The sequence below is a fragment of the Haliaeetus albicilla genome, chromosome 1 (assembly GCF_947461875.1).
Source record: "Haliaeetus albicilla chromosome 1, bHalAlb1.1, whole genome shotgun sequence".
Classification (NCBI taxonomy): Eukaryota; Metazoa; Chordata; class Aves; order Accipitriformes; family Accipitridae; genus Haliaeetus; species Haliaeetus albicilla.
In genome coordinates this window covers 7,683,289-7,707,548 of record NC_091483.1, presented here as the reverse complement: position 1 = coordinate 7,707,548, position 24,260 = coordinate 7,683,289, and the positions used below count along the sequence as shown (strand labels likewise).

At 43.8% G+C, this 24,260-nt stretch overlaps 1 protein-coding gene across 4 annotated transcripts; it reads left to right on the top strand.

Annotated features, from left to right (window-relative positions):
- The first annotated feature begins 1,501 nt into the window (after nt 1–1,501).
- On the top strand, nt 1,502–23,843 carry PPEF2 (protein phosphatase with EF-hand domain 2). Of its 4 annotated transcripts, XM_009913053.2 has the most exons (17): nt 1,502–1,619; nt 6,148–6,335; nt 10,044–10,171; nt 10,706–10,763; nt 11,916–12,091; nt 13,134–13,248; nt 14,590–14,636; nt 15,076–15,242; nt 15,327–15,363; nt 15,455–15,604; nt 16,364–16,699; nt 18,162–18,347; nt 19,047–19,189; nt 19,687–19,793; nt 21,429–21,592; nt 22,170–22,257; nt 22,886–23,843. In XM_009913053.2, the coding sequence occupies exons 2-17, from the start codon at nt 6,275–6,277 to the stop codon at nt 23,062–23,064; spliced, it is 2,142 nt and encodes a 713-aa protein (XP_009911355.1). In that variant the 5' UTR covers nt 1,502–1,619; nt 6,148–6,274; the 3' UTR covers nt 23,065–23,843. The 4 variants fall into 4 exon arrangements, with proteins under 4 accessions (XP_009911355.1, XP_069631877.1, XP_069632026.1 ...); XM_069775776.1 differs by having other exon boundaries at nt 15,076–15,363; XM_069775925.1 differs by lacking the exon at nt 1,502–1,619 and adding an exon at nt 4,058–4,144 and having other exon boundaries at nt 15,076–15,363.
- Nucleotides 23,844–24,260: the final 417 nt, after the last annotated feature.

The following is a 24,260-nucleotide window of genomic DNA, read 5'->3' as shown; positions in this document are numbered from 1 at the left end:
ACAGCAATCACGATATCCTTGAGATTTCAGAATGACATTGCTTTAATTCACAGAGCAGGCACTGAATCCTGATCCCAGCAGGTTTTCTTTATGTAACAGCCACCCACAAGTAAAGACAAAAGCATCCTTACAGGTGTAACTTCGCATAGTCACCTTGACCTTGGCAGCGTTAGGCTGATTATCTTCTGGCAGTAGTGCACCCAGGCTCTCAGTGGTATATAAATTCAATCAAATGTATTTGTTTCCATGTGTACAAATGAATCTGGAGTGTATAAATACTTGGTATCCATAAATATTTGGGAAACAATTGTCTGCTCTTGTTGTTTTTGTGTCTTATCAGCTGTTCAGAACTTGCTCGGGCCCAACCACAGAGCAGATTATGGAAATGTAGGGTTTTCTGAGATTTAAGCAAGAAAGGGAACTAGATTTGAAGAAGTCTGATTTTATTTTGTTTTGCTTTTTTTCTTTTGAATTATTTTATTAAAGAAAACCTTGCATTTCATCCGTTTATAAATGTTCAGACAGCCTCATTGCCAACAAAATAAAGCCTTCATGCCAGCTTGAGTACTTTTTTTGCTAACCAAAAGGATACATAACTTTATGGTCTTAGTTTAATGACAAGCTAAAATACAAACACTGAGAAAGTGGTAAATGACATGTCTTACAAACTAGATGATTTAACCTGTGAAATGTGTTGAGCTGCTTTTGTGTAAGAATTTGAAGTTGATAAAAATGTAGAGAGACAGGATTGTTAATACTTTAAATAAAACCATCTTAATAATGCTGGAAATATTAAAATGTTGCAGTGATTGTTTTAGGAGGGTTTGGGTGTTTTGTGGGATCTTGTTTGTTTTTTAAAAAAGGAGGGTAATTTGTAGTTACTTAAATTGCTTGCTGATCGTCCTTCTGTTTGAGATTTCATCTGCTTTGTGTGTCCACTTTTTAGAGACTGGGAAGTAAAATAGGTTTTTTGCTTTCTCAAGCCCAGTCAGATTCATGACTTAGAATTGTTAAGCAATTAAATAGAACTAAGTTAAATACATTATCGTTGCTTCTTCCATCCTTTTGTTTTTTGCAGTACAGATTCCCTAGCTACAAAGCCCAAAAGATTTTTCTGCCCAACATAGGGAGTGCGCGAAACCTTTAATTCTTTTTCCTCCAGAAGTTTGCATTTAGCAAAAGGCAACTTGAAAGTGTGTAAACACCGACTCTTAGCATGAGAGAGGCCAAGGTACTGTATTTCTCATTCATAATCCTCTTCAGTAATCCTAATCCATTTCAGATCTGTAGCCTTTCTTAACCATCACGTGGGAGAGGATTCTTAAGGCTGCTCAAAACAACTGTGCAGTAAATATATCGAAGGGTCTGCACTTGCTGCAGAGCAGCACACGCATTCTATACCGCAGGTGCCGAAAGACATGGCACTTTCTGCTGCATGCCCGAGGGAACAGCTTACTTGATTATTTAGATTCTGAGGAGGAGTTTCTGAATCTGTTATTGAGCAACTAACTTCAGAGATTATTGATCACTTTGGGTACTGAATAGAAACAAAAATTTAAGAAGTGGAGAGCTTCTGTTGTGTTTGTCTTAATAAATCCATGTTAGAAATCGGTGGCAAGGTAAGTTGCATTTTCCTTTTTATTTCTCTGTAGCAATGTGTTGTGTTCAGAAGTAATTACTCAGCACCCAGAGTTTGAGGTGAAATATCCTTTTTGTACGTCAAGCTGTATAAAACTGCAGTTGTGAGTTTTCTATGTGAAATTCTCCTTTTTGTCACTGCAGTAACTGTGCAGGTGCAGAGGTCAGTGCATGTGTAAAATAAAACAAGCTTCACCATCTCATTTCCAGCTACAAAACGTGCCGAGTCTGATGTACACGTGGGATATACATAGGTATTTACTCTAGGAGAGCAAGGCAGGATCATCACTTTCCCTAGCGCTAGCTACCATTTTTATTCTTGGGAGAAGTATTTGATTATTTTTTTTTTTTAATTCATCTGTAGCTCTTAAACAAACTGTTGGTGTTTTTCTTTTAGCAGAACTTCAAATTTCTGTTCCCCTCAGACATCTCTCTTTCAGTTTTTCTCCTAGTAGACTTTCAGAAAGTGTTGTATCCTCTGAGTGCCTTCTATATTCTATTCGTCTCTTCTCTCAGTTGTTTATCTATAAAATTGACAAGTTAGTGGGGATTCAGGTGTGCACATAACAAGTGAAGTGTGTCATCTTTCCTAGGAGCCCTGTTGTTCTGGAGTTAGCTTCGCATTCACTTCAGCATTCCTTGCAGGCAGCCTTCAATTCATGTGGGCGGAGCACCAAATTCTGTACAGATCTGTAATGTGGAGAAGCTCAGTGATGTGACAGAGTGTGTAGGATTTGATTAAAAATGCTGTCACTTGCTTTGGTTTTGAAGGAGTTAAAATAATACTTACAGTAAGCCAGGAAATTTACCTAGGCTTTTGTTGTTCTTGTTTTGGGGTGGTTGACACAAATGGATTTATGCAAGTTTTCCTTTAATGAGTTTTATGTGGTATTGCAGGGTAATATTAAACAAATCGGCAGCTTGTGTTTTAAGTGTCGCAAAAACGAGTATATTATCCTTTGGCTTGGGAGGTGTTTGCGGAGCGTGGCTGTCAAATGTTTCTCCTGCCTTTAGAACGCTATCTCCGGTGGAAACAGGGAACATGCACCTTTCCTGTGTGTCTGTGGTCTTCTGAGGCACTGAACTTGGTTGTTCTGTTAGTTGTCTATGTCCACGTGTGGTTCTTGAGTCCACGCTTTTTTTGGTGGTGGTTTAGTTCTGCCCTGGCGTAAGTGCATACAGCGGGTTTTATCAACTTGCTTTACTTAGAGCATGCATGTTTGCTAGCAGATGCTCTATGCAGCGGCGCGTACCAGGGGAGAGCCTCATATGGATTTATTGCATCTTCTCAGAAGGCGTGAGGAAAGCCTGTTTTAGAGGCCTTTTAGCTGCACCAGAGAAAATGTAAACATCTCTGCCAGAGGGGAACGGTGGCCAAGAGCAATATGAGAAAGGAGCAGTTTGTAGCCGACTATTTACTAGCTGCATCATTTTGTCTCACCTGGTTGTTTAATACAGCCTATATTTGAGTTGATGCCACTGTTCAACTTCATCAAGTCTTCCAGGCCATGTCTTTGTGGGCCTCTCTTCGTCTTCTTTTTCTTGGGTACAGGAATTTAGGAAGGAGAGGGGTGCACGTCACTGTTCGGTGGATGAGGAAGGATGAGAAGTGCTGAGCAGTTGCACTGGCTCTATTTCTTCCTCACTCCTCCCACCCTTGAAACAGGTTTGATTCCAGTGGAGTTTCTGGTTTACTGCTGTGCACTGCCTTGCTCAGGCTATGGCCGTCAGAAAAATGTGAGGGTAATGAAGTGAGAAAGTTTGCAGCTCCAAGAATTGCTTGGGAGAGGCCTGTCAACGAGATCATTCATGATAAGATAAATAGGCAGGTGCTGTTGCCTGTGCTTGCTCTCTACAGGTGCTCCTAGGGCACACTAATACTAGACCATCCCTCTGTATGGATGGACAAAATTTATTTTTAAAGTAAGGCTCTCCAAATAACGAATGCTTGTTTGTTTTGCAGGGAAGGAGGGAAATGAGGACAAGTTTTATTCCGTCTCCAAAGGTCCTATCAAATCCAAGGTCACACTTTATCAAAAGAGATAGGCACTACCCCTGAACACATCTTAAGCAAGCGAAGTACCTAACTCTGTACTTGAGCGTTTGCTTCAAATTTGTTCTCCATTTTTTAGAAGTGATCTGGGAGTGTTCTAGTTCCTGAAAAAGTACTTTTTTCCTCATATTTGCGTTTTTAAGAGTATCTTTAAAGGCACTCACCTCTTCCAAAAAGCTGAAGCATCTGTCTTCCTTTGAAGCTGGTACTGTCAGGTTCCAAAGCAGCACTGAAGATATGTGTAGGCACACAGGCTGTGTTGACCCCCAGTGTGGAGGAACAGTTGTCTACACTAACCATGTTTCAGGATTTTTTTCTTGGGACTGGCTTGAATCTGATCCTGTGGACGGAACTCCTATTAGTAGCTGGAGTGTGTCTTCTGGTGTCATTTTATCTGAAAGGAACCTGCGTCACGGTGTTTCAGAATGCTCTGCAAGGTTGTATCAGGATGCAGTAAGTAGAGGTGCTTGGGGAGGATTGTTTCTAAAGCAAGCTCCTGGTACAGAGTGAATCATTCACATCATTGTTTCTCTGGACAGCTAATACTTGCTGAAATCTTCAGATCTTTGTCTTTGAAAATAAATTTTTGTTTGGATAGTGAGATGGGTGTTAGAAGGCTACACTCAGAAATTCTGGGCTTGAAAATTTGTTTTTCCTGAAATGGGATTTGCCTTGTACAGGAGGTTACAAATAAGAGCCTTAAATGCTAGGGTTTCTGATTTTTGTGTCCAATTGTCCATTTGAGTAGTTAATAATCTGAAAAGTTGTCAGAGTACCTGCATTATTTAAGCACAAAGGCCATAAAGGACCAGATATAACTGGGCATAATTCAGCAGTGATTTCAGGCCATTTCTGACAATGTTATGAAATAATGTTGTTAGAATAAAACTAGAGCGATCGGTATTTTGTTGAGAGCATTGCTGCATATCCTCCTGTTGCATCACCCAGTTATTGCAAAGATGCCATTGTGCAATTTGGCATCCTAGGCAAGGTAAAGAATTTCAGCATTTCACTTGCCTTAGAAACTTTCCATGCTGAAATGTTGTTTAGCACAGTTCATCTTCCTGAGCAAACACTGCACACATGCACCTTATACAACACCGGACGGGCTCCTCCAATTAGCGTTTGTGCAGATCTGTAGCTATTTTAAGAGGAAAGACGTGGGTTAGGTGGAAAGAGATTGAAGAAGGCAAAAGGATTGCAGGAAGCGAGAAAAGGAGAAGGACTTTTCCCTCTGCTGGGGAGAACTGCCTCTGTAGTCACACTGTCCTGACCCTTCAAAATCCTTTGAGCTGTGGTCTCCTGCTAGGACCAGGCTTAACATTTTTACAGGTGTTTATTTCCTTCACTTCCCTCCCTTTCTCAGATTTCTCCTCCCCCAGTTCTGGGTTAGAATAAGAATCTGTATAATTCTTACGCGATACAGCCTGGGACCGCTTTGGCAGTAGTACGTGATTGTTTTGGTTTTTTTCCAGAGGAAACATGTCTGACTGTGAACAACATTCTGGTTGTCCTAAAAGTGAGAGATTTCAGAATTTGACCTAATCTTGAGATAGCATCCGTTTGCTCTGACCAGAGCTTTCTGCAGCAGTGAGGTTACAAAAGTCTGGCTGTCCTGTTCTCTTATACTGGCCAGGATCTGAGCGTTTGATGGTATACTATGCTCCCACACTCAAGCAGATCCACAAGGTGAAGGAAAGCAGCGTTTAACAAAGCTGATTATTTTCTTATGATAGCTAATTGTTATTTTAGACTTATCTCCCCTCTAGCTGTGGCACTGCAAATAGATCTAAATACCATTTGTGTGCTCATCCCTCATAATGAGAGTTATCCTTCACAGATGGCTATATGCATGAATATTTGTCTGCATATACTGATTGTTAATAAATCACCTTAATTACTTTTATGGTTCCTGATCAGTATTGAAAAACTTTTTTCTTTTTTTTTCTGTACAGTGTATGAATGCCTCCCACATACAGTCATGCGTAGTATTTTAGCACCTTCATCCAGGCACTTCGGCTGTGCATGAGGAAGCAGGGAGGTTGCATGAGGATTTGGACATGTAGTCTGCTCTCAAAACTCAATCAAGATTATTTTATTGTAGCATCTGAAATGAAGGTTCAGGTCAAAGACTGCCATATTGCTAAGAGTTTAATATTTTGAGGCATGTGAGGTACTGTGAGAGTACATGAATGCCTGATTTATGCATCTACCATACAATTACAGTACCTAGATAGGCAATCTCTGCTATTTTTATACAATTATGAAAGGTGCTGAAAAGATTCCTATTCATATAGCTGACTCGAAATTTGAAACAGTAAGACAGAAATCCTCACCTCAGATTGTCTAGAAGACAACAAAGTAGCTGGAAAAAACTGGTAGTAGAAGATGTACTTGGGCACAAGACAGGCCATCTGCTCGTTGATCTTAATAAGTGTTAATGTATTTAATTATAGATTCTCGGCACTGTGGGACATGTTGCAGCTGTTTTGATTCTGACCGAATGGTTTTTCCTGCATCTCTTTCGCGGTTTTGGTGATACTGTGCCAGTCTGCAATGTTCTAGGAGCATTGGTTGGAGAACATGGGATCTGGTAGTTCTGTAAATGCCAACTACAAGTACTCCCTGCAGAAGTCTGAAAATGGTGAGTGATTCTTTGAAAAGTAAACTTTTCCCATCCGCTCCTGCACATGCCCTTGGGAGGCTGCAGTGGATGTGTTTCTTTTCTGAGTTACCTGGTTTTCTTCATAGCATTGAGGCAAGGTTATGTCTTTCAATATCCTGTGACAAGGAGTCTCAGCTGTCAGGCAGAAGACCCACAGGCTTGAGAAAATAACAGCTGTTTAGACCAGGATTAGATTAAATTCAACCAAAACCTGACCAGGAATGAAGCGGCAAAAAGCAATTCCATTTGTTAAAATTAACATCTGATGGATTAATCAGTTGCTGGCTAATGCGTGTGTTGTCACGTGCTGACAGGGAGATGATAGATGGTATCATCCTGCTGCTTCTGGTGGACTCCGTTTTTAAAGACTGTGTTAGCGGTGCAGGACTGATAAAGCAGAAGCATTAGCAAAGCCAAATATATCTGGTTCTAAAGAAGGTAAGATGGTGTGGCTAAGAAAAGCTGAAGAGCAAGAAGTGTGCTTTTTTTCCTAATTATGTCAGTGCAATGCTCTTAATCTCTGCTAATAATCCTGACTTTTTTATGGCTCTCGAAGCTGTAATGATTTATTTTTATGAAAACCTCGGTATGATAGTATCAATTTTTTGGGTGTGCGCTTAGGTTGGCTATGGAACAAAGGGAGTTTATGAGTGAGACTGTACACATAAGGAAGTGTAAAAAAGTAAACAGATTACTTTGCTGTTTGAATCATTCAGTCATCAGCACTGGCAGAACAGCAGTATGGTGCAAACTGTTTGCAAGTGCTTTGAAAGGAAAAATAGTGATTGCATTTAGAAGTGTGGAAAGCAGGGACACCGTTGTGACTCAGCCTTTTTTGTTTGTAATTTTTCCTTGTTGAAAACCTCCCACCTTTTTTTTAAGTAAGTTAGACTTGTCTATTGCCTGTAGCACCAGAGTACCATGGACTTCCCCACAAAGTTCAGGGCTATTTTATGATAATGGCTTGTCTATAACAAACAAAGTGTAACATAAAACTAGTTACTTATTTGAAACTCTGCATTAGATCTTATACCTCATCAACAGTTTCCCATGAGAGTAAAACCTCTCTGAATTTCTTGAATCTGGTTCTCAAAATCCTTCAGATCTGCTGATCTGGAGCTAATTAGGACTGTCCACCCAAGTATAACGTGCCAGGCCGTGTCCTGTCTGCCTTGTACAAGGCCCAGAGGCTGTTCCCGATGGAAAGTGTAGCCAGCAGAGCTCTGTTAAATCAGCCCTGCACTTGAGTGAAGAAGGGGATGCGGAATCCAAGAGAGGGTGCAGACTCCCTGTAAGCTGATGTGTCAACTATACCGCTAGCGTGAACAGGCATGTTTTAGTTTGAGTGCTGCCACTTTGGCATGCTTTCAGTAGCTTACATGGTGATGTATGATTCAGTTTACTGCTTGGATCTTCATAAAATGCAGATAAATATCTTTCTTTTCCTTTTTTATTATTTTTTTCTAAACTAGTACAAACACTGCCAGATGAAATTCACCCAGGTAAGCTGGTAAATTAGAATACCTGGCTTTTTCAGTTGCAGAGTCAGTCTCTGTAAAAGTAGTGTAAAAAACCAATGCCTTGCCCATCTGGAACTTAAAATGCTGTAGATGGGGGTATCTATGCTCTCTGTGCGCTTGATAACAAGTCCTTCATAGATTTTATTTTTAATGTTTCAAAGGATCTTGTTTTCATCAGTATATGTGGAGTTGTAACTATGAATTTCTGCTTGGGATTCAGTTGAAATACATCTGATCCTTACTGCAGTAACTGGACATTTATCCACTGCTAACAGAATGCAAGATATTTAGAAGTTGTTTATTTAGAGAGTGATTGTGACTGTGATTCTGGTTACATGCTAGCCAAATTACTGTACAGGGAGTAAGGCAGCTAGTGTTGGGTCTGTTATAAAGGAGGCTTGAAGAGGTAGCATCAGGAGCACCAAACTGCAGGGAAAAAAGTCAGCCTTTTTTATTTTTTCATGGCCCAGCAGATCAGTAAGCATTTTTTCAACAAGATATAAGGCTCAGGCAAAGAATACTTAAGTTGTTCTTGAATTAAGGCTAGCCAAGTCTTACCTTCTTGCCCATGACTTCACCGTGACTCAGTTCCTCAGCTGCACAACAGCAACAGCTCTTCCCTTTTTGCGCTCTGCAGCTCCTAGTGCTGTAACAGTAAGATAATTTAGAAGGATTATTATTTTCAGTACGTAAACCATCAGGATATCTTATTTAGGTAAAGGTCAATGTTTCCTGCTGAAGTACATGAAGGGTGGTTTATGTTACATAATTAATGCAAGCTAATTGAATTAATGTGATCTCTTTGTCTCTTGCCAGCACTTAGCAACCTTTGGGGTAAGGGTGGGGGATTTCCTTCCTTTTATAAAGTTTTTTCCACCCCCCACACCCCATTACTCTCCCTGCTTTGGTGAATGTGGTAGTGCTCTCTCACAAACCAGATGCCAAGGGAATATGAGCTTCTGCAGCAGGGCTAACCCTGTAACTGTTGTCTCCATTTGATTCTGGGGCCAGCCTGTAGACAGAGCAGTCATCCCTCCCTCCCTCAGCTAAAGATGACACAGAGAAGCATCGTTAGAAAATGTTTTAAGCATAGGGCTCTAGGGTAGGGCTCCAGAAATGAACAGGAAGGGACACGGAGCATAATCAAAAGGAGATGCCAAGTAGCAGAGCTGGTTGGCAAGGTGCCGTAAAGTAACCAGGCGGTCCAAATGGGGTCAAAACCAGCTAAGGAGGATGAAATTGTTTCTAGAGGTACATAAAGTTATGTGACAGAACTTGAAAGAGGAAATGGGAAACTGCACCAATGTACTTCACTGTAAATATGCACACACACATCTGAAATAATCTTTTAATGAAAAACACTGGAATTGGGGAAATGCAGAGGAATGGTTATGTTTTAAAGATCAGGGCGAATAGGCATCGTTTGGAGGGAAGAGCCTGGTGCCAGTTCTGGCTGTGGATTGAACCACGACCCGGCACCTGGAAATTCCTTGCATTTTGTTCCTTCTGTGTCATTAAGTGGCCAAAGATCTGTCTCCCTCTTTTCGCTGTGGGTGTTGATTTTGTCTTTATTTTATTCCAAAATAATGGTATGTTAACATTTATGCTAGAATAGATCCCTTCTGAAGTTTGTCCAGAACTGCAAAAGCTGAGGTATTTATTTGGATTCAAGGAAGGTAGACAAACCCCATATTTTTAAGGCTCCGGAGGGGGACTTGGTGTCTTGTTTTACCCCAACTCCTTGTGTGGCCTCAGTCATATCTCTGGTTTCCTGAAGCCCCAGTACCTAGGACTGTAAGACGGACAGGAAAATAATCAAGATAAATAGAAAGGGAGAAAATTGTTTATTAATACTGAAGAACATGTTTGGATCTCTAGGCCGTAACAGGTTGTTGTTAACTCTGGTGGTGAGGAGCCAGCAGTGATGGTTAGAAGTGCTTCAGAGGTCTCTGATCAGGCAGGGTCAGATCAGCCTCTTGCAATATGGTGAAAAGCAGCAGGTGTTTTGTTATCCTTAGTATTTAGGCATCAGAACACCTTTCCTGAAAACTTGCTCCTGAAAAAGAAGGACGCTCTTCAATTTTCAGGGTCGGGAAAGGAGTGGTAGCAGGGTACCTCAGCTGCAGCCACTGCAGCTCAGCAGGTTGGTCCTGTTTTTTTCCCCTAGCTTTCAAGGCAGCTGTCTTGATCCAACAGTGGTATCGGCGCTACGTTGCTCGGCTGGAAATGCGCCGACGTTGCACCTGGAGAATCTTTCAATCCATTGAGTACGCTTGCGAGCAGGATCAAATCAAGGTAAGGTGCCAAGGAAAAGAGTATGTAGGAAAATACATAGGAGGGTGGTTTCTGTGCCACAGACTCGCTTGTTTCTGGCTACTGGCTGGTAATCCTGTAAGTGCTTCAGTGGGCCAAGGACTGGGTTTTCTGCCCATTTTTAGCCTATCGATTTCCTGCCTGTTTATGGCTGATGAAACCCTAAGTAACGAGTCTTGAAAGAAAGCCGTAAGGACCATTTAACATTGTTTTTCCTGAGTCTGAACACAATAGGCAAGCCTAGTTGGTTTGTTATACTTTAACTTTGATTAATATTCTCTTATATGGTTGTCTTGCTGTTAGGCGGGGAGAGGGAGGACTTATAGGTGTACTTCTGCCTGTATGGCTGAAGGTAAAGCCACTTTTTTGACTTCATCACAAGATATTAAAAACTAGAATTGGTATAGTATGAGAGGGGCATAGATAATACTTCCAGAAAGAAGAATCATGTTAAGTTGCCACTCTGCAGAATTTCATTCCAAGGTGAATGATGATGGGCTCTCTCTCTTCTTGCAGCTTCACAACTTCTTCAGTTACCTTATGGACCACTTCACGCCAAGCAGCAGTAAAGAGAGTAAGTTTCTATGTGCCGTTTGTAGATGTGGCACCAGCAGCTCAGAAGGTTGCACCCTGTATTGATTCTTTGCCCATTGCTCGTCCTTTAGGATGGCAAAGGGGGCCAAGAGAGTCTAAAGAGCAATGGCATCAGGAATTTGGATAGGGAGTGAATTGTCTGGAGACTGCCAGAGCTTTGTGAGGGATGTGGGGCAATTCCTGCTCCTTAGGAGCTGGAAGGGGGAATAAAAGCGCAGTATGGTTTTTTTAAGAGCAGTATTAGAAATCTGCCTTTTTTCAGTGATTCCTGGTGACCAGGGCTTTGCAGAGCCCATTTCTGAAGTGAGAGAATCCATCTTTAGTGAACTGTGCTCTAGGGTATCTACTTTATTTATATTTAGTCTCTCACTTAGGGGGGGGGGAGGAAGTGCTGTGGGAACCAATACAGTATTTTCCTGCATCAGCGGAGAGCATTATATGTTATTTCTTAGCGCTGGGAACTTGCTAATGAGCTTAGCTCTGAAATCTGATGGTAGTAAGTCAAAATTAGCTATTTCCTTTGCTGACCATAACCTGCTGAAGTCCTCGGTCCTTCCTTTCAAACTGCCACCCTTTTTCTCAAAACCACCCCACGTATTTTACCACAAAGCTCTGTTGAAGAAGATTTTTTTTTTAGTGTCTGTATAAAACAGGACAATAATGTCCTGTTCCTTGAGTTGGGCTCTGAGATGTTACAGCAATAAAAAAATAATGTGTATTTATAAAAATTTTGTGCAACACTGAGAATGTAGGTGCAAGCTTAGAAAAAATTAGAAGACAGTTCCTTATTATACAGTTTGCTTTTGCATGTCATTGAAAATAAGACTTCAGTTAGCCACGGCAACCAGTGTCCATCTGGCTTCACCAGATTTTTGGAGAAACTAGCATAGCTGCCAGCACTGCCTGACACGTAGCACATCGAAACTTGTCCCTGCAGACTCTTCCCCCCTGCAAATTCTGTAGCGGTGTCAAACTAGCAGCTAGCCTCTGCTGCTGCCATGAGCTCTAGCCTAACCAAACAGCTTTTTATTTAGCAAATTACTAGAATGGTGTATTGAAACAACTTAACTTTTTCTTGTTTCTTTCTCTTTAAAAAAACCCAAACAATCAAACCGACCAATCTGCCATCCAGGGGATTTTATCAGTCGGATGTTCATAAGTGGGGAAAGCTTCAAAGAGGCAGAGCTGGAAAAATACTGTGACTATGAATCCCTGGAGGTGCCAGACTCCTACACTGGACCCCATCTCTCTTTCCCACTCCTTCCTGACCATGCAACTGCCTTGCTGGAAGCTTTCAAACAGAAACAAGTAAGGATCCGAAAAGGAACCATGCTTTCCTCTTCTCTGCACAGGGGTGTAGGACAGATATTTGGTTTAGCCTTCATAACAAGCTAAGTTGATTGGAGTATAAAGAGCTGGCAGGCTGTTAAGCAAAGGGGGATGGAAATGATATGGTGTTTCCCCCTGCCATAGGAACTTCTTTCCTTTTTGAAAATGCATTTCTGACAAAACTGAAAACTCTTTGTTGGTGTGTGCCGATATTAACCTGAATTTCATTTTAAAAGGAAAAAAACCCACAACAGTCCATGTTGAAATATTCTGTCATTTTTCGTTGCAGTTCCTCAATTTGTAAAAATGTATAGAATGGCCCAGATGGAAACAGCTGATTAAAATTATGTTTTGTGCCACACAACTTTGACTCATATTTAAAATGTAAAATGTGAGGTTTTTGATGAGGAAGTCCAGCACCAATTCAGCAGCACTAAGAAGCCAAGTCCTTGTACAACTGCAGTGTTCTGCTGCCATCCCTCAGTCAAGGTGCTGAACTGCAAAATAGGCCAAAACATCCCTTCTCCAAACAAAACGACTTCTAAAACAAAGGTCTTTAGTGTCTTGACTAATATTAAATGCCTACACCCCGGCTTTGAGTGAATATATTTCTGCAGAACACATCGCAGCTCAGGGCCTGCCTTAATGTGGAGAAGGCTAAGATCTAGAGGAGCAACTTCTTACCTGTGATACTGGGCTGGAATTTCTGCTGCTCTAGGAGGTGGTGTTTGCCCAGCAGATATAGCCTTAACGACAGGGTGCTAGGGCTTTTTGGTTCTCTTGCCAGCCCTGCCAGTGTCAAGGCCGGGCTGCTTTTGGTGAGTCTCTTCCATCCTGCTGTTCCCCAGTATTTGCCTCATCTTGTTTGCAAGCCCATAGGTCAGCACCGAGTGTCATCCCAGTGAGACTTTGTGCCATCCAGGCTATCATGGTGGGTCCTTGGGGCCTTTGCAGACAGAGCTGCATTGCTGCTCAGAGGTCACTGATTTCCTGCTTTAATCCCTTCGCTTTCTCCTAGTAGCAGCTCCACGCTCGCTATCTCTTAAACCTTCTGCATGAGACCAGGAAGCACCTCAAGCAGTTGCCAAACATCAGTCATGTCTCCACCTGCTACAGCGAGGAGATCACCGTGTGTGGTACGTCTGGGTGGGAGGGCACTGCACAGTCTCTGGGGCAGAACGCTCACATGAAAGGGGTGGGAAAGATATAAAGTGGTAGCATTACCATGATGTCCTCCTCTGTACTGTGTGTGGAACACAAATGCAGCCTATAAGGAAAATGTGTGTTGTGTTGAGAGGCAGCTGGGGCTGTCTAAAATATCCGGGTTTACCCTGTGATGCTGTATGATGTGAGCTGCTCCGAAGACTACCCTGGAGACTGGAGGGAGCAAGTCTGCATCATGGCCCTATTTCTGCTTGGTCTGGAACGGGATGGGGGTGTTGAGGGAAGGTGGTTTGTCTCTTCGTAGCGTGCCTTTGGCTTCCCTGAGATATTTTGGAATACGTCATTAACAAACCCTGCCCCTAGATGGTAGCATTCAGTTTGGCTTATCCTGCTGTAGCAGTGGTGATGTCACGGTGATTATAAAAATGCAAGGATAGGAGGAGGTATGGATAGAAAAGATAAGGATATACATTTGTCTAAGGGAAGACGAAGGGTGGTAATGATGGCCTGTCACTCTTAAAATTCTTATACATTACAGCAAAGATTTAAAGAATTTTTCAACTGGAATTCAAATTTGTCTTTGTTCTGTCACCCCAACCTTGGAGTCCTTTTACCAAACTACAAAAACTGCACCCAGTCCAGGACTGGCCTCAAACTCATTCATTTTCTGTCCTGTTTTGTGGCCTGGGATTATTTAAACAATGAAGTCCTGGAGCTGTTTTGGCTGAGTCTTCATTACCAGCAGCATATGCATTCAGATCCAAAATACTAACACATCTTTGTATCCTATCAAGTAAATTTGAAAGCTTTTCACCATTACTTTCCTACTAGGAAAACAGGACTAATGTTTAAACTTTGAGATATTTCTGAAAAATGTGTACTTAGCATAGACTTTTACATGCAGTCACCTTCTGGAAAACAAACCTCTCTCTCCAATATCACTTTAAATGATAATTTAGTTTGATTATTATTTTGTATGCAAAGCTTTCTCCCATGTAATGATCAAAGTCAAAAAGTGTCTTCTGTCATGTTGTGTCACCCTAAGAGATAAATGAACAAAGCTTCTGAATCAGAGTCTTCAGAAGCTGGTGTTGGCTTTTTGCTGTCCTTCTCAGGCTTCAGCTCAAGCCCTTACATCATGTCCTTTTCCTTCAGGCACATTGCCTTAGTGTAAGGAAACTTGTACCTTGAACTTCCCAAAATATTTCAGTAGTCATTGATTTATAGAGCAGATACTTCACAGGAAGCTATTTATTGGTGTGTTTTTACGTTAAAGGTAAACATAGTGTGACTTTTCTTTTTGTGCCTGTTAGGAGACTTGCACGGCCAGCTGGATGACTTGTTCCTCATATTTTATAAGGTAGGCACCTTATTTGGAGAGGGAGGCTGGCCAGGCATCGTGAGAAGTATCGCATGGGTCATGCTGAGAAGCGTTTGCAAAATCTGGCCCTTCACATGTTGTGTGATTCTTCAGGTAGATTCGATCGGTTTTAAACGGCTTCACAAAGCAGCAGCTTATTCTCTTGCTGACTTTGAAATCTGATATACATGTACATTTCGGAAGTGCCAGTGGACATTTTTGTAAGCGCTGATACCAATGGCAACCCTTCCTGACTGCCAGCTTTCACTTTTCAGTGCATTGCCACTGGGACCCTACAAGATAAAAATAAAAGAGTCAGGGTCTATTGTACAAGGTAACCTGGGACAGGAGTGAGACAATGTGCAGCTGCCGGGGGGAGGTATATGGAGATCACTGGGAGGCCTCTCTTGTAACATCTGCCTGTTCCTTGCTTTTACAGAATGGCCTTCCTTCTCCTTCCAAGTCCTACGTGTTCAATGGGGACTTTGTAGACAGAGGCAAACAGTCCCTCGAGATCCTCATTGTCCTCTTTACCTTCCTCTTGATCTATCCAAAGGAGGTTCATCTCAACCGCGGGAACCATGAGGACCACATGGTCAATTTACGGTATGGGTTCTGTGCGGGGCTGATCGCGATGTCAGGGGTGTCACTGCGAAATCCCACTGAACTTCCTTTCTCCTGTTCCTTTAGTTATGGTTTCACCAAGGAAGTAATGCAGAAATACAAGGTAGGCCTATGTTTGTGTCTCCTTTACCACGTGAGACGTGGACTTTGAAGGCTTGATGCTTCATCTTTTCCTTTCTGACCTGTCCTTCTAGGTGCATGGGAAGAAAATCTTGAAGATGATTCAGAATGTCTTCTGCTGGCTGCCCCTGGCCACCCTGATTGATCAGAAAGTCCTCATTATACACGGGGGCATCTCTGATACCACTGACCTGGACATGCTTGAGAAAATTCAAAGGAACAAAGTAGGTTTTATTACCTAGATATTGCAAGAAACAGCAGTGTTGCTGATTTGTGGTGAGGAGCTTATTTCTACATGTCAGCTTGGCTGTTGATAAGACAAATCTAAAGGATGGTCTTCCTAGACAAACCGCGTTTAGTCACAGGCTTGGAGTGGATTGCTTTGGTTTAATAGTGTGTGTGCATGACGTGTGAAGGGAAGAAGCATTCTTGGCTTCTGGAAGATATAAGGATAGTAGCCAGGGAAGTAGGGGGCAAGGGCATGGGTAAATAAGATGTGCTGGTGCTGACTGTAAAAACACAGAGATGATGAGACTTTGGCCCACAGTTCCTTAGCCTGTTTTTCCCCTAGATTTCCAGAAGGATTTTGATAAGTCATTTAACTTGTCTCTGCCTCGCTTTCTAGTGGAGAAATACGACTTCCTTTCTCCAAATGCAATGACAAGCACCGCATTAGTCATTAGTCCTTCCCTCATTCTGCCGCCCAGTTCCCGTTGCAGTGTCTGAGCAGCAAAAAGTCAACGAAGAAGAGATAGATCTGTAGTCAGGACGGATGTGGGGCCCCAGCTGTAAACCAAGAATGGCACATCCGAGAGGATGGCACTAGTAATCTCCCACAATTAATCAGCATTTGACAGCAGCAAAGGGAATTGAGGCTCGGAAGCTTGGGTCACTTGACGGTCTGCCAATGGAAGATGTTAGAGCTGGAGATGTAGGTTTCCAAGTGGTGTGACCAGCTCTCTTTTCTCTCTTTCCTCTTTCAGTTTGTTTCTGTATTAAGAGGGAAGAAAAGAAAGGAGTCGAATAGAAATGTGGAAATACAGGAATTAAACGGGGAGAGCAAAGTAGAGGCTGACCCAGCAGGGAACGAGGCAGCCCCCAGTTTATCTCTGCAGCCCCAGCCGGCCCAGGCTCCCAGCATGGCCAACAGGCTGGAGTTTTCCAAGTGGGTCCGGCAGACAGTACAGGAGCAAATTGAGTGGTGCCGCCGGCTGGTGGACATCAGCGAGTCGGAGCCGGAGGAGCTCACCTACTCCAGCGTGGTCTCCTTGACGGACTTGGATGGGCCGTGCTGGACTCGCCAGGACGAGTGGAAGCAGGTGAGCAGTCTAAGCGGGGCCCTGAGCTCGGTGGGCTGTGGGCCTCCTGCAGGTTTGCTCTCTGTTATGAGGAATCTCAGTACAAAATACACGGCTTAGTGCACAGACCTCTCTGCAGAGATTTTTGCTGCTTCACATAGTGGAGTTAAGGAGCAACTCAAGTGTTGAAGTGCCAGTGGGCAGCCTAATGGGGTTTGTGCTATTTTGTACCTACTGCTCTGTAACCCAAGACAGCCTGGCGTCAATCATTCAGTGGTAAGCCGTCAGGAAGGGCTGTACTGTGAGCTCATGATTGATCACTGCTGCTTGGGGATGTTTCGTTAGATATCTGCACTACATCCAGCCCATCCTGCAGCACGGTTCCCTAGCAATTGAAGAGCTGCGCACGAGAGTCATGTAGGAGAACGTAGGCTGTGTGCAAGACTGGCGCTAGCTGCCGTTCTGCTGGGGCCTTTCTCCTACCCTTGTGAGTCAGCCTCTTCACTGGGCTTTTGGCCTTCTGTGCTTAAGGCTCTGTCCCAGCATTTGCCCCTACCACAGCACTCATCTGTTGTTGTACAAATAAAATTGCTGCTTAGGCATAGAGTGGGGCAACAGGTTTTCTTGGTTCACTGCAGGGGAGAGAAATAATAGACAAGACTGATGGTAGAGCCCAGTGGTTATATGGGTTATCTGAAGTCAGCTCTGTAGGTAATGAATGAGCACGTCATTCGCTAATGAGTGAGTGGTGATCTTGGGTACTAAGAGCAGACTGAATTTGTGGTTTTAACTAGGCTGCACTGTGAGTAGATTGCTAGGCAGGTCAGAGCCTGGGAACTTGGTTTCCTATTTGTGTTAGACCAGTCTGTCTGTAAGCCCCTTCTGTGCACTCTGAAACCATTGTTACTTCATGTTACATATGACATCCTGGCATTGCACACCTTATCAGCATAAAGCTATATATTGAGGTCAGGGTTAAAGAGATTAAACTTTAATCCAAATAGTGGTTACTGAGTCAGCACTTACATTTCTGGAGGCTGCGGAATGTCCTGGCTAGAAAGCAAAGGAGTTTAATACTAAGCTGGCTCATGGCCTCAGGATCTGCTGGGTGTTCTTGCCCTGGGACCTGGTTTGGGATGGAGGAGGACAGGCAAGGCTCTGTAATCTTTGAGGCAGCGAAGGGAAGGTTTGTATCAATCAGGCTTGATTTATGGACACCCCTCTTCCCCCAGGCACTTTGGGTGTCCCTGTAGCTCCAGGCCAACAATACTGCCACCTCTGTGGTGGACCAGGCCTGTGACAGTCCTGCGGAGAAGTATGGTGGTTCAGTTGGGATGCAGGAAACATCCCTGTTTCACTGCACTATGGTAATAGCAGCAGTCCAGGGAAGGATTCAGAGATAGAGCTGTATCTGTTTAGTAAACTTTGATCGGTTTTATCTGTTGGGTATACTTTACTCAGTGAACTTTTCCAACTCTTTCAGATTTTAGACATTCTCTGGAGTGACCCCATCCCTCAGGAGGGCTGCAGAGTAAATACGGTGCGAGGTGGTGGCTGCTACTTTGGTCCTGACGTGACAGGGAAGATCCTTGAGAAGCACAACTTGCAGTTCCTCATCCGTTCCCATGAGTGCAAGCAAGAAGGCTACGAGTTCTGCCACAACAGGAAGGTCGGTGAGAGGGATAGCGTGAAAGGATACTTGGGTTTCCATCCTGCCAGGGTGGGGTTTCTGTGGTGGCTTGTCTCAGCTCTGCATTTCTTCCAATGGGGCTTTGTTAAGTACGTACAAAATCATTCAACGGCCTCATTGGAAGTTACTGAAGAGTGTTGCCAGCCGAGGTCTTAGGTCAGGACAGTCTGGAGGCACCTGCTCTGTTGGGGGCATCTGTTGTGCAGGCAAAGCACATCCTTGTGCATGGTAGCTGAGAAAAGGTGTGAACCCATTTGTGCCATTGACCCCTTAATGCAGCTGTTTCTGAAGATGATGTATGAAAGGGTGTTGCCAAGCTGCTGCAGCAAAGTTTTGCTCTCAGAAGATTCAGGGTCACTTCAGTGACTTCAACAGGGGCACTTTTGACTCTGCTCACTGCAGTGGAGAGCGGAAGGTTGTCAGGAGAAGTACAGTGAAATTGCAGAAGCCCAGCGTGTGGCCAGATCCATGTGAGACCAATGCCACCCTCAAGGAACTCGCACCTGCAAGGCTCCCAGGCCAGCTGCTGCCTCGCTCTTCCTTTTCCACGTAAAACATGGTGCTTTCACAGTCTGTTGACTCCAGAAGGGATCGGTTGTGTTGTTTTCACTGATACATGTATATATAATAAGAGGATGTATGTACTGACTGTAAATGCCTCTCTTTTTTGGGCGTTAGGTGCTGACCATATTTTCAGCCTCAAACTACTATGAGATTGGCAGCAACAGGGGAGCCTATGTGAAGCTGGGACCGGACCTCATTCCCCATTTTGTTCAGTACCAAGCGAATAAGACGGCCCATACTCTCACTATGACCCAAAGGCAAGGCTTTCTGGTTGCTCTGTGTTCACCAAGTCAAAATTCCGAAAGGGAAAACTTTGGGAGCTTTGAGAAAGTTTGACTCTGGAGCTGAACTTTCACAGCTTGATTTACTAAATCATACTGCTAGAGGAAGACTCAGGCTTTGTGCAGAAATTACTGAGGGAGGCTCAAGGGTTGAGGAGGGAGCGTTACAAGATGAACAGGGGACTCTTTTTCACAGACTGCTGATTTTTCAGCTTCTCTTTTCAATGCCAAGTTTTAACTTTCAACCCTTGCTGAGGTTCACTTCTGCTTTGTTACTTCACAAATTGATGCAGCGATTGATTCCAGGCATGCAGTGCCTTGTCATGAGCATTGAGATGCAGCTGTAGCTGTGCAAAGCAGTTGTGCGAGGGTCTGGGCAATGCACGGACAGGCCAGAGGACTGGGAAAGTGCAGTTTCTCTTGTGCTTCTTGGCAAGTCCTTAATGTGCTTCTCTCTTTTCTGCATCCTCCAGAATCAGCAGAGTGGAGGAGTCAGCCTTTCGAGCCTTGCGGGAAAAGCTCTTTGCTCACACTTCAGCCCTCATCAGCGCGTTCAAGGCCTACGATAAGGACAATACAGGTAAATCTGAGCCGAGGGACACTCAGGTTAATTCCCTATTAGGATAGGATTGAAGCGACCAAGTTGAGCGTGTGGCTGGTCGGGAGACTCCTCACTGATAGCTGTCAGTGACTGTCATGGGCGGAGGCTGTGCCAGACCTTGCCAGAGCGTTGGTCCCGTTTGCTGTTATTCAGTGTCTCTGTTGGGAACCTGTTAATGCCTCAGAGTGGTATTATAACGAGGCGGTGTTGGAAAAGCAAGACGTGATTAGCCTAATGTGTAGCAATTTAGGCTTGGTGCTATGAGAACCCTTTGGAACAGAAGTATTGAAGAACCATTGGAAAAGATGACCTGGAACATGTCTGTCATGTCACTTGGGAAGGGCTGGGTGGTCTCTAGAGTCCTTTCAGCCCTGGACTCTAAAATCACTGGGAAGAGGAAAGCGAGGGATGTCGTCCGTGGCAGCAGCCTTAAGGAAGGAGTTGAGAGTTCATAATTCTCTGGCTGACAGGAGTGCTCTGCTGGTGCACTAACCAAGACATGTTGCTGCATCTGTCCACATGTGGGCTGGGAGAGACAAGGAACACAGCATTTGGCAGAACTGCTGTTTTGTGGGTAGAACTGCTTTCTTCCCTGGCAGCAGAATTGTTCATAAAAGTCCAGTTCAGCTGTTACAGCAGCTGCTAAACTAGGGGCTCTTCCATGTTCCTGGGTCACTGAGAAAGTACTAGTACAGTTGTGTAGGCCGTGATCTGCAGGGTGACCCTGGCTGTAGGCCACAAATTTATAATGAAATATCCAAAGCTGGTGTCTTCCCATTGTTCAGATGTTTGCAGCCCCATGGCCCTGATTTGTTGCAATGATGTCCTGGTTTCAGCTGGGATAGAGTTAACTGTCTTCCTAGTAGCTGGTACAGTGCTATGTTTTGAGTTCAGTATGTGAAGAATGTTGGTAACACTGATGTTTTCAGTTGTTGCTCAGTAGTGTTTAGACTATAGTCAAGGATTTTTCAGCTTCTCATGCCCAGCCAGGGCACCTGACCCAAACTGGCCAACGGTGTATTCCATACCATGTGACGTCCCATCTAGTTTAGGAACTGGGAAGGGGGGGGGCGGGGAATCGCCGCTCGGGGACTGGCTGGGTGTCGGTCGGCGGGTGGTGAGCAATTGCCCTGCGCATCATTTGTACATTCCAATCCTTTTATTACTACTGTTGTCATTTTATTAGTGTTATCATTATCATTATTAGTTTCTTCTTTTCTGTTCTATTAAACCGTTCTTATCTCAACCCAGGAGTTTTACTTCTTTTCCCGATTTTCTCCCCCATCCCACTGGATGGGGGGGGAGTGAGTGAGTGAGCGGCTGCGTGGTGCTTAGTTGCTGGCTGGGGTTAAACCACGACAAATGATCAAAAGCCTGCTGAGGCTGGGGGGAGCAGCAAGTGCACTTGTGCCTGCAGTGGCTGATTTCTGTACAGCCACATAGGTTTTTTTCCTGTACCAAAGTGCTCAAGTATGTCATGGAGAAATAACACTGTTGCTGTCAGCAGCACATTAGACTGGATGTGCGTACTGGTCTAGGCTTTTTACTTTGCCTTTATGTGCTTTGAGCTGCTTATCTCTCAGAGGTCTCCATGGCTCTCCCTTTTCCTTACAGGAAGGATCACGCTGAGCAATTGGGCGACAGCAGTGGAGTCAGTCTTGCACCTAGGATTGCCCTGGCGAATGCTGAGACCGCAGCTGGTGCGCAGCACAGCGGATGGCATGCTGGAATACAAGTCCTGGCTCGACGACTTGGCCATGGAGCAGCGGAGCCAAGAGGTAAGGACTCGCCTTCTTCCACCAAAGCATGATGCAAAGCAGCTCACCAGATCCCCAGCACACGGAACCAAGTATGGTACAAAAGCAGAGCGGATAGGTCCTGTAAAATCCAAAATTGTACTGAAGTTGACAGAAAAGCTTGCATGAATTCAAGTAGTCCAGAGGCATTTAGTCCATCGTAGAAATAGGTGATGCATGTGAAATCGAAACCTAGAGGTAGTTTTGGATGCAGGCTTTTGAGTAGGAGAACTATATTCCATTCCCTGAGTCACAGTTTCTTAATTACATCCAGGAAATCTAACTCTGCAATGGTTACAAAACGTAGCCCAAGTCACTGTCTTCTCTGTTGGCCTGGAAAATCTCCGGAAGCGAGAGGTTGCTGATGTGCTATAATGCAGTTGTACAGAGGGTTCAGACATCATAAACCCATTTCATAAGGCACACATGATGCCAAGTGCATTGCTGGCAAACTCTTGAGAGCAGTAAACATTTTCAGTTATGGGAAGGTCTGCAGTAACTGCTTAGGGAAAGCAGAGTGCTGTCAGAAGGGTAGGAGTGTGACTGTGTTGTCTTTCAGCACATCCAGTCGAGCTTGCTGGAAGTCATTTATCGAAACAGATCCAACCTGGAGACCATATTCAGGATCATAGACAAAGATCATTCAGGTAAGCAGGTGTGCAGGGGGTGTTGGTCACTGCATTGTATTCCATTCTACTTTTAGGCTCCCTTTAGTATGTACAAAGGCATTTTTATTTACTGGTTTAAGGCTTAGGTCTTTCTCCTCCCTCAAGACCTTCTGGAATGTCATTGCAAGTTTCCACAACTGTGATGCATTTTGAAGTACTGTGTGCAGTCCAAGTAGAGAATTAATAATTGTTTGTTCTGGAGGAGTTCAGCAGAACAAAAATTGTGATGAGAGTCATGACAGTAATGCAGCGTACACGGGATCTTCAGTGTTGCCTGCTTTCAAGCAGTCCTCTCCACTACATTACTGCCGGAAAGAGAAAAAACAAGTCTTTGCCTTCTTTTCTTTTCCCAAATTGTATTATGTCTCTTTAGTCCTTTAAGTTGTATTTTAGCCAGTGTTCTTCATGCTAGGGAATTCAGTTGCAGCATGCGCAATGCAGATTATGAGTGTTTTTTTTTCCTTCCTTCAGGGTACGCAATTGGCAGGGGTGGGATGAAAAATCAAAGCTGAGCCGGGGTCCCTCCTTGCATGCTGAGCGGTGACTGACTGGCAGCAGTGCCTGTGGTGACCTTGCGCTGAGGTGGCTGTGCCTTCCTTCTCCACAGGTCTCATTTCATTTGAGGAATTCCACCAAACGTGGAAGCTGTTCAGTTCCCACATGAACATTGAACTCACAGATGACGGCATCAACGACTTAGTTCGCAGCATTGATTTCAACAAGGATGGAAACATTGACTTCAACGAGTTCCTAGAAGCCTTCCGCCTTGTCAAACAGTCACAGTAGTGAGAACCTGGTGAGGGTTGCCACATCCAATGCCTTGACTGTCTGCGAAGTCAGGGGGACCGCTTCCTACCTCACCACAGAGCATGCCTGCAGCTGCAAAGCAGGAAAAGGGAAGGCAGGCACCTGTAGCACTTATTGGTTGAAAGCAGTGACCACCATAGCCCACAGCTGTGATCCATTTGGGGAAGGTAACAGGTAAAATAGATAAGCAGCACATCCCTCTCACCATTTTTTAAAAGGAGTGTTTAAGTAGAAATTCCTGCTCAAAGAAAAGATGCAACTTTGTTGATCTTGTCAATGCACCTGATGAAATGTTTCAGGTCTGTTCAAGTACAGTAAAAAGGAAGTAAAGGTATTTCTTGTAGGCAGTTTTTTAACCGGGTAGCAACTGCTGGAGCACAGCTTTCCTTTTAATACACACTTTTTTCTGGAGTGCCACTTCTGGGCTGTTTCATGCCTTCTCTAGTTTGTCAACTCTGTTACGGGTATTGCTGTCTGTTTCAGCAATAATACCTACTTCTCCTCCGTTGTTCCTTTGCTGTGATACATTTGTTCTGTAAGTTGGAAGCTACTAAAGCTGTCAACTGGAGGAACACTTTGAAAAAACTGTCCTCTCAAGCATGCAAAACTGTTGCTAGCAGGGGAGGCTTTTTCAAGAAATCTTTTGAGACTAGTTCTTTTTCAAAGGCTAGGTTAGTAGGTGAAGTAGCCCCCTGCTAGAGTGCCCATGCTGTGTGTTCAAGTTATTTTCAAAGCATGGTACAACTAGAGCTTAAAAAGGGGGGGGGTGTTAGTGAAGTGTTTACAAAGAAAAAAACAATGTACTATACTCAAACATGCAGCATAGTCACTCTAGCAGGGGCATGATGGTAGAAGTCTTCACTTAAACTGCTACCCTGGCCCATGAAAAACAGAATTCTAGCCTCATTTGATTTCTTAGAACAGCTCCCGCTAGAGCCTGAACTACACATTTGAGATATTTTAATAATGGGAACAATGCTTCCAAAAATAAAGTAATCCTTTTTTCCCCTTAAGTGGAGCTCCACGTATGCTTTTTTCAATTGTAATGGAATAGTGCTTCCAAAAATACTCTTTCTGATGCACAATACAGGCTTTAGCATGTTAAGGCTATGTTTCTCTTCTTCTATCTTTCAAATTTTGTGAATGGAAGGTTGGTTTTTTTGTGTGGCTAATGA